The sequence below is a fragment of the Diadema antillarum genome, unplaced genomic scaffold (assembly GCF_040938485.1).
Source record: "Diadema antillarum isolate AM-2024a unplaced genomic scaffold, OU_Dant_1.0 scf00000060, whole genome shotgun sequence".
Lineage (NCBI taxonomy): Eukaryota > Metazoa > Echinodermata > Echinoidea > Diadematoida > Diadematidae > Diadema > Diadema antillarum.
The window spans coordinates 3,359,614-3,369,823 of record NW_027270949.1 but is presented as its reverse complement, the minus strand read 5'-3'; the positions used below and the strand labels follow the sequence as shown (position 1 = coordinate 3,369,823).

The window sequence follows — 10,210 nt, the reverse complement described above, 5'->3', positions numbered from 1 at the left end:
AAATCCAATTTATTTTATTTTTCGGTCAGTCTTATTCTCTCTATATCAAAATCTTTTTTTCAGTCACCTATCTACTATACAATAGGCTGACTTAATTCACGCTGATCCTTGAATATGATGCCAGACTGATTGGGTTCGAGTTTATTACAAGAAACAGGTACCCATTTATGCACCTGGGTTGAGAGGGACAAAGTGGGTAAAAACATCTTGTCCAACCACCTAAGTACTGGGCAGGAACCGAACTCGGGTCTTCCGTTAGGGATTCGGAAATCCCATCTACTATGCCACAGGGCCCCCACTGATACTAACCACACTTGCTAACGATGCATTGAAAAACCCAATGTAAAGGGCTCATACAGACTATTAAAGCTACATTTCAGAAGTTAACAACATCATTACGCAGAGCTTTTAGAGGTTCTTTCAAGGTCCTAATGAGGTATAGCGACATTTCTTGACAGATTACCTGCTGTCTCACTCCAGTGCACCGATGAACCGCATAACAATGTCATGTATGTAGATGAGCAGTTGTTTCGGGCTTTCAAAATCATCTCTTTCAATAGCCCGTCTATCGGCGCTGTTCCATTTTGCGCCGCGCGACGTTTTTGAAAGCACCTACGACTCAACGTAGCGTCAACTGCGTTGAGTTTAGAAGAACGTTTTACAGCTTTGTTTTACTTTGTTTGTTTTTTATGTCTCAGCCATTCAAAAACCGATTTTTCATCTCCACCAATACTATACCAGCCTTTTAAATCAATTTTCTGATTTTCGTCAAACCTTCACTGATATGTTCTTCTAAGTATTGCTGCTTTCACTCAATCCACTTTTTTCAAAATTGTTTTTTTCAATCCATTTTTACTGTTATGTATACTCAGTACACAGAGAAGACGCAAATTCTGAACAAGAGGTGACAGAGCTACTCACACTGTCCGTGATTGGTTATCATTTTCTGTTTGGTTGAAGAAAAAAAAACATGTTCTATATATTGCACCAAAATTGTGCACCAATCGTTGAGTTTCAATGCAAAAAAAATATAAATATATATAAATATAAATAAAAATGCAAAAGCTCCCTCGTGTGGAAGGGGGATACCGTTCTCCTTCCACATTCCCTCCCTTAATTTGTTCCACCGCCATACATTTTACCGACGTGAAAAGATTGAGGAACAAGAGGTGATGGATACCACAACTTAACTTTAACCATTTTTATTGTCTGATCGTAGATTTTCTTACTTTGTAATTGAAAATTATTCAAAATTTTGCAGATATTCCACCACAAGATCCGCATCAGATCATTGAATTTCAATTAAAAAAAAAAACTCTCTCTCGTTGGAGGGGATGTACCCTGTCCCACCGGAAAAAAAAATAAAACAGGCCTACCAAAACATTCCTGCATACGACCATGCTTTTAAGTTAGCCTAAGTTTGGATTATCAAATAAAATGTCACGTGTAAATGAAGTCAGTTTTTGTCCTCGACATAAACTGTAATCAGATTTTCTATCATATAACTTAAAAGTTCTGTATCGGTTACATCACAGGTGTATATCATTCGTTACACGCAGACGCAAACGCTCTTTTTTTCTTCTTGTTTTTTTTTTTTGTTGTTGTTTTTTGTTTTGTTTTTCACAGACCGTATAGTCAAAATCCACAGGATCGTACGTATGACGTCACAATGAGATCGTCGCTTCGCTGGTGTTTCTCCATGATACTCGTATCGTCCATTCTGTATGCAGCCCTTAAAGTGACCGGACTGTCTGAGCTAGAGACGTCACTGACTCCTCAGAAACCTCAGAAAGGTAACTACATATAACTTAATCTTGTGTGACTCTTCAAGAGCACTCCAGTGAAAGAATTGTACAGCTGTGCTAAATGAAAGTTGCGGTAGAACAGCCACTTGTGTGGATGTTGGGATTTACTAGCAGGTGTTTGACGTTTGTATGTTTGTATTAAGTATTTGACTGTATTGTCGATATACATTAAATCTATGCAGTACACAAATATACGTAATATTTTTCACGTTTACTAACTTTCATGCTATTGTTTATTTCTTTATTTAGAATTATGTACACACATATTATTCATGTGTATGTATGTATTTTATGTGTATATACGTACAGTATATGTGACACTGCACCTCAAAACAAACAAAAAGTCGCCAGACAAGAATTTTTAGTTAAGACCATATTCTGGAAGAGCAGACTTTAAGCTTTAAAATGATGTATAACTCAAATGAAATGGACTCTCCTAACCTATCTAAATATTAGAAAGAAAGCACAAACTCAGGAAAAGTGTGAACTGAGAAAAGAGGCTCTCAAGTACAGTGTCTATTCAAGCGCTTAATCTTTACCAAACCGTGCCGGCTGTGCGATGAATGGGACAAAGAACAGGAAGTAAACCACAAGAGTAACAACAATGAAGGGATTATCACATTAAACTGAAATTAAGCATGCCTCATTAACACATTCTGTCCATAATTGATGCCAACTTTGAAAGCAGTAGCACTATCCTTTCAAAAGTTATTAGAGTTGAAAGTGAAGAGTGTGGACAAGGTTTTTCAGAAATGAAAAAGGGATTCTAAAGACACACCTAATCACACTATTCTACCAAAAATGTTCGAGATAAACTGCTAAAAAAACACACTTTCCTGCCCGTTTTATGATACCAAATTTTAGCATAATGTAAAAGAAGACCCGCTCTTTCAGAAAATATGAAAAAGTCAAGTTCGGCTAGGTTGACCCATTTCACTTATTTTCAGTCCTCACGCAAAATCAGTGTGTGCGACTTTATGTTCGTTTTGAGGTGCACGGTCACATATGTAATATTACACACACACACACACACACACATATATATATATATATATATATGATATCACTCATGATCATCATGAATATATGCATAATTTTGCCGGATAGAAACTTCACTAAAAAGGCAAGTTTGTTTTTAATGTGTTTGCTGATAACAGAGGTACAGAAACCTGATGAAAATATTAGATACACAGTCAAAATTACTTGAATAAAGTACATGGAGATGTCAAAAATAAAAGGCAATAGAATTTAGAGTTGAAGCTTAATTATTCATCGCATTGAAAACTCTGAGTGTTGATAGCAAATTTTAGTGCATCCTTAAATATGCTTTCTGAAACATTCATTTATTAATAAATGTCAGCCTTGGATATCTAGATGCTGTATCTTTCCATGTCAGTGCAACCATAGGGAGTTTCTTTGACCAAAAAAACCAAAACCAAAACAAAACAAAAACAGAACAAAACAAACAAAACAAACAAAAAACAAATCTGCCCATACATAATACATTCGAAAAGCTAGGCAACGTTTTTTTTGTTTTTTTTTTTGTTGTAGTGCATATGTTACTTTGTATGAATTTATTATACTTGTATTGCTTTTAACAAAATGTTATAGTTTTAATGTTATTGTGTTCACAATTTAGGACCAACAGTTGATGACAATGACTACAGGTGGAATGGTCTACAGCAATCAGATTTCTTGGTAAGCAGATGTGATGCCAACGATATCTATATCATCATAACAATGTGTATGTAAAAAACTATCATATGTAAACAAATATGAAATATTGTAATTTGTCTGTTAGCATAGCCCTGATAGAGGGCCACTAACGGATCGAAAGTTCGGCGGCCATTAAAAGAAACCCAAACCCAAGGAGAAATGTGAATTCAGTGAAAGCAGCAACATTTAGTAAAACACATTAGTGAAAGTTTGAGGAAAATTGGACAATCGATGCAAAAGTTATGCATTTTTAAAGTTTTGATATTGGAACCGCTGGATGAGGGGACTACTTCAGTTTATGACATGTGTGGACAAAAATTATGAAGAAAATGTAAAGAACATTTAACATGCTTTCACTTTCTTAGCATAAACATGCTTTCACTTTTTTTAGCATAATGGAAGTCTAGAGTACTTGACCAACCGGTTTCAGAAAGCAGGGGGAATATTACCCTTAACCTATGTCAGTATCAAATTGATGGAATATGTCGTTTTAAAGATTTTTTTTTTCAAAATGTGTAAAATTCCCTATATATTGTCTTTATATTGTTGTCCACAATGACATCATAACCTCTAGTAGTCTCCTCATCCAGCGATTCTAAACTTCTAACACCAAAACATTAAAAATTCATAACTTTTGCATCGATTGTCTGATTTTCCTCAAACGTTCACTGATGTGTTCTACTAATGTTGCTGTTTTCACTGAATCCACATTTCTCTTTGGGTTTGGGTTTCTTTTATTAAAACCTGCTGAAATCTAGCTACTCTTACCGCTCCTTCCTACTTCTACATTATAATATAATTGCTATTTGTTATACTATTTTATTTGTCATTTACGTGTGTGTGTATGTGTGTGTTTGTGTGTGTGTGTGTGTGTGTGTGTGTGTGTGTGTGTGTGTTTGTGTTTGTATGTATCGTGGTGTTTGATAAAAAAGACAGTGCATTTTTAAGGTCTATAGATAATGCACACAGATATCCAACGGAATGGGTTTGAGTACATGTACTATACAAGTATATCTGAATAGTTAAAGCGGTGTGTGCTCTTTTCATATAAACAAAGTATCTAAATTATATCGGTGATGTGTTCTCTCCCTCATCCACATTATAGGATGTCATGTTAACCTGATGTTAAAAGACTATTCAGAACACATGCTGTATAATAATGCGCACATTCTGCTCCACACATTCATCAAAGCTCTATGCAACATGATATAGACACAGTTTCTGCCTACTGCGGATTGTGATTACTGAATACAATACAAGAATTCTAGTAACTACGTCCATACCCACGTATCATTACCGTTGATAAAAGTGAGGTTTGCAACCGCAAAGTGGCATTTATTGATTTCTCCAATTATGTGAGTCTAAAGTGTAACACAACATGGTCAGTTGATCAGGATAATTATGTATGTATAGAAATGGTTATTTTACGTTACATTCTTCATTTATCTCATTCCTCTTGGAGCAGCTAAGTCTAATCTTGCTGATCCGATGAGAGTTTATTAATCAAAACACATTCCACCATTCCTTTTACTCTCTCCCTCTCTCTCTCTCTCTTTTAATACTCTCCAAACATCACGCAGACATCGCGGCCTGCGCACCCTGACGACTTCGTTCGTCTGCGGAATGAAAACCGAGTCCGTGCAATCGACGCTTACTGCAATGACCATCCCGAGCTTCGGCGAGTGAACGTCAGCCGTACAACTCTCGATCAGCTCCTTGTCAGTGATAAACAAAAACTTGTCTACTGTTTTATCCCAAAGGTTGGCTGTACAAACTGGAAAAGTGTTATGCTCGTGTTGGACGGCGCCAACCAATCACTGAGCGATCTTCAGCTGAAGGAAATACACTACGAAGGCAAAGGAACCCATTTGCGCGATCTCACTCAGTACTCCCGAGCTGATCGAACGCGCATACTCACCACCTACAAAAAATTCATGTATGTACGGCACCCGTTTGTTCGTTTGCTATCTGCGTACAAGAACAAATTCGAAGACGTGATGAAGTACCCCGTGGATAGAGACCTCAGCAAAGTGGCAAACAAGATTATTAAGCTGTGCAGGGACAATGTGACACGTGAAGACCTTAGTGCCAAAGACAAGCATGTTAGCTGGAGAGAATTCACGTTTTTCCTCACAAGTCCAGGAGGACCGTCTTCCAACGAACATTTTAACTTCATGCATCGCCTGTGCGATCCCTGCACGGTAAAGTACGACTTCATCGGGAAGCTGGAAACAGTGGCTGAGGACGCACCGTACATGCTCCGCCAGCTTGGAGTAGAATCCAATGTGACGTACCCGTCACGTGATAACTTCCATGAGACCAATAGCAGTGCAGTTTTCAACAAAGCCCTGAGGAAACTGTCTAACGATACAATATCTAAGTTGCTCCAAGTGTACGCTCATGACTTTGGAATGTTTGGATATGAAGCTCGTCTGAACTAAAATTCAGAACAAAACTTAGAAATAAATCATTAATCACCTTGCCCTCCATACATCAGTCACAATCACATTCCACATGCATAACTTACGCAAAAAGTGAGCAAACATTACATTAAGAAAACAAAATGAAATTTTCTCTGTATCTGCGGCTCATAGAAGCACATGCTTTCACAGAGTCTGTGGTGTACCTTTAAAAAAGTTTGCAGCTCAAGTTTGCAGCTCTACTTTGCGCATGAGCAGAAGAGGGATCATTTGGTGTACCAATCAGGCATGTCGGTTATTAAATTCACTGAGATAAGTATCTGTGATGTAATGATTATTCATATAATTACGGCACGTCCACCAGCCTCCCAGCAACAGAGTGTCTATTAAAGCCTTGAATTCAGAAAAAGAAATAAAGATGTTATACATTTGATGCAAGGGAATGAAATGGATGCTTGGCCGAATGTTGATTACTTGACCATTAGGTTGCCTGGTCATGCAAGTTTATTCTTTTGAACAAGAATTTCATAAAACTAGGGTAAGCTTATGCCATAAACAAGTGAAGTGCTCAACCAACTAAAACAAAAAACAAAAAAAAAAACGCAACAACTAGGAAAGGTCATTCTTGAAAAAAAAAAAAAGGTTAAATGAGCTAATAACGAACTGGCTTATTGAAGCTGGAGAGGGTATAGTAACTCTGTAAGTAATCTTATACTCATCACTATCCTCTTTTTTTAGACTCTTATCCAGTTTAGTTTGGGGTTGTTGAGGTGCTATCTATTTCTTCATTTTGTTGGAACATGTATCACTTTGCATGTATTCATACCATATTTTAAACTTTTAGCGTACATTTTTAAAGTGTTATTTGAAATAATATACAAAGGAAATTACCAAACAATTGAAAGAATGAACCAATATGACATCTATATGTTTTTTAAGTAAATTGTTCTATTAATCTTTCCCAATGAAGAATAAGTACATTTACACTTTTGTTATTTCCAATCAAGTGGATTTTGAATTCAATCAAAATCATCGCCGCCGTTTAATGGGCTCATGGCTCATACAGCGATTTCTAGTGTTATTAATGTAGCTTTTAGAAGGTACTTATAGACCAACTGCCCCCTAAAAAGAAGACATATTTCGCTAAATTCTGATATGACTGATACACTATTACACAGTGACCAATACTAAGGAGTGCATATTACCTGAATCGAAAAATAATTATACAAATTATCAAATGCAGTGACCTGATTTTCTATGGATGGAGTTCAGTTGACAACACAAACAAAGAAAAAACTGGATTAAACAGAGCAATATAATGACTCTTTTGAGGGCGACAACAGACTTGGAGACATACTATAACTGAAGAAAAATCATTATAAACAAATGTAATATAATCAAAAACATAAATGAAGAAATTGATCATTATAATACTATGGTATTCTTTGTCCAGGATAACCTCTTCAGTGTTGACCGTTGCTCTATACCAAATGGTCCTGCCATTCTTGTTACCCAGCGTTGTCAAGTTACCCATTTATACAATACTTTTGTATGTACACCTGGGTCGAGAGGGACATTACCATGTCGTGAGTAAAAGCTTCTTGTCCAGGGATGTAGGTATACTTGACTGGATTTGAACTCGGGACCTCTGACTTAAAGTTGAGAGTCTATTCAATACTATGCCACTGTGTGTGTGTGTGTGTGTGTGTGTGTGTGTTTGAATGTGTGTGCTCTGCGTTAGTTTTCATGAAGATGAAGGGATGCCAGTCCATCCCAGACTATCTAGACGAGATCCGTAGACTTATTAATTTTTCACTTGCTATGATCTGCCCATACCTGTATTAAAATCGGTTTGTCAGACCTATCAAAGTACTACTCTTTATTATGGATCCGCTTCCCCTTTCGTTCTTTTCTCACTTTTCCCTCAAGAGAGAGAGGGAGGGAGAGAGAGAGAGAGAGAGAGGGTGAGAAATTGCCCTATAGTCCAAAATTATCAAAACTGGAAACAAAAAGTTGAAGAAACGTAGCATAGTTTAGTGTTTATTAGTCATCTCGTTTATTGAGCATGCAAACTGGAGAAATCCCCTCCAACACTGGTGAAACATAGCAGGCCAACAAACAGAACAAAGTTCTTTTATATAGGCCGATGTGCTCTTTTTTTAAGACAGGCGAAAACAAAAGAGATTTGGTATAATTTCGAGAACAATGACTTGCCTGATAGCATGCAAATTTGACATTTCCATTGGTTGCTACATAAACTCCATCGTAAAATTTTTAATAATATTTGCCAATAATTCGGAACAATAACCTCCTTCCCTTCACAAAGTGGCCAGTATCATGCACTTGCAATTTTGAATGATTCTAGAACAATATGATATGCAGGATGCAATTACTAATTTCTTTCTCTTGAATTGTTCAGCAATCTAATTTTAACAACGAACGACTGTGCTCAACATCATCCCTGCGGAGAAAGCATGTGAAACGTCGGATTTTTGTTGTTGTTGATGTTGTTTAAGTTTGTGATTAGACATTCACTGTTGCGTTTGTTTTGTTACTCGATCAAACTGAACTTAATCATGAAATGGAGTTCTACTATTCAAGAGTTCGGAAGCTTGCAATATGATTATAATCGACAATTATACACAAAATTGTAGTTGGTAGGTCCGAACTTTGTATTGGAAGATAAAATGTATATAAGATAACTCAAACTGACACTGCATATAATTGTCTTGTCTAAAGGCGTGATCAAGTGCACCTCGTATAAGTGAATACAATTTTTGAATGTTTAATCGCATCAAGCAGACGTAGGAGAATGTTGACGTCATACTAACAAAAATTTACATACTTATAAAAACAAATTTTTCATTATTCTAATTAAACACATGCACAAAGTCAATAGAAATTAATTTTTTTTTCAATTTTTTCAATATTTTCATAAGGCAGACAGTAGTATCACACAAGTTCACTTCGCAGAACAGTGTAAAGACAACCTTCTAGAATTATAAAATTACTTTGAATAAGTCCAGATTTTTTTCCCTTCTCCGTAGTCATCATCGTTCTCATCTTTCCAATAACCATCAAGTATGATGACAAGAAAGATATAAGCATCATCTACAAGGTCTCTACATTGCCGAGAAAGTTAACTCGAACGTAAGGATGGATTATGCAAAATACGCGTTGACTCTCTGGATAAACTTTTAGTAATAAATTATTCCAGAATTTAATCTCACAGGTGATACGGCCCATGAGTCATACAGCCCATGAGTCATACAGCCCATGAGGTAGATACGTGAAACAGGCCCAAGAGCTCTCTTCATACCTCTCTTTGCGTCTCTTAATTTCTCATTATCTGTTCATAGAATAAAATGTAATAACATTATGTCGCCATTTGCTTGCTGTGATACCAAGTAAGATATCAAGTAAAACATGCCCACGAGATAGACAAAACGTAAAACAGGCCTACGAGCTGGACACTAGACACATGACAGGCAAGTAACTCCCACGAGTTCGACACTATATAGGCAAATAAGGTCGCCGAGATCGACACTTGTATAGGAAAACAAGGAAAAGTAGAAATTACGCGGTGCGTAATATATGTCCCCGCCGGAAGTAGCATTTAGTAGCAAAATGTACAATATAGGTAAAAAGATCAAGGTCAAAGGTCAAAGAAGTCAAAGGTCAAAATTTTGTGTAGAAGTTTTGAAGCCCTCACATAGTGCCATCACATAAAGCAAACGGAATCGAAATCGGGTTAGAAATGGCGAAGGAGTAGCAGTTTGTAGCCAATGTACAATATAGGTCAAAAATCAAGGTCAAAGGTCAAAGAAGTCAAAGGTCAAAATTCTGTGTAGAAGTTTTGAAGCTCTCACCTAGTGCCATCACATAAAGCAAATGGAATCGAAATCGGGTTAGAAATGGTGAAGGAGTAGCATTTTGTAGAAAATTGTACAATACAGGTCAAATATCAAGGTCAGAGGTCAAAGAAATCAAAGGTCAAAATTCTGTGTAGAAGTTTTGAAGCCCTCACCTAGTGCCATCACTTAAAGCAAACGGAATTGAAATCGGGTTAGAAATGGCGAAGGAGTAGCATTTTGAAGCAAAATGTACAATATAGGTCAAAGGTCAAGGTCAAAGGTCACAACTGAAATTCTGTGTAGAAGTTTCAAAGCTCCCATGTAGTGCTATCATATAAAGCAAACAATCGAAATCGGGTTAGAAATGGCGAAGGAGTAGCATTTTGAAGCAAAATGTACAATATAGGTCAAAGGT

At 36.7% G+C, this 10,210-nt stretch overlaps 1 protein-coding gene across 1 annotated transcript; it reads left to right on the top strand.

Moving 5' to 3' along the window:
- The first annotated feature begins 1,669 nt into the window (after window positions 1-1,669).
- Window positions 1,670-5,962, top strand: LOC139716037 (carbohydrate sulfotransferase 11-like). The gene is made up of 3 exons (XM_071627592.1): window positions 1,670-1,793; window positions 3,445-3,503; window positions 5,102-5,962. Exons 1-3 carry the CDS (start codon window positions 1,670-1,672, stop codon window positions 5,960-5,962), a joined length of 1,044 nt encoding a protein of 347 aa, XP_071483693.1.
- The last annotated feature ends 4,248 nt before the right edge of the window (window positions 5,963-10,210 follow it).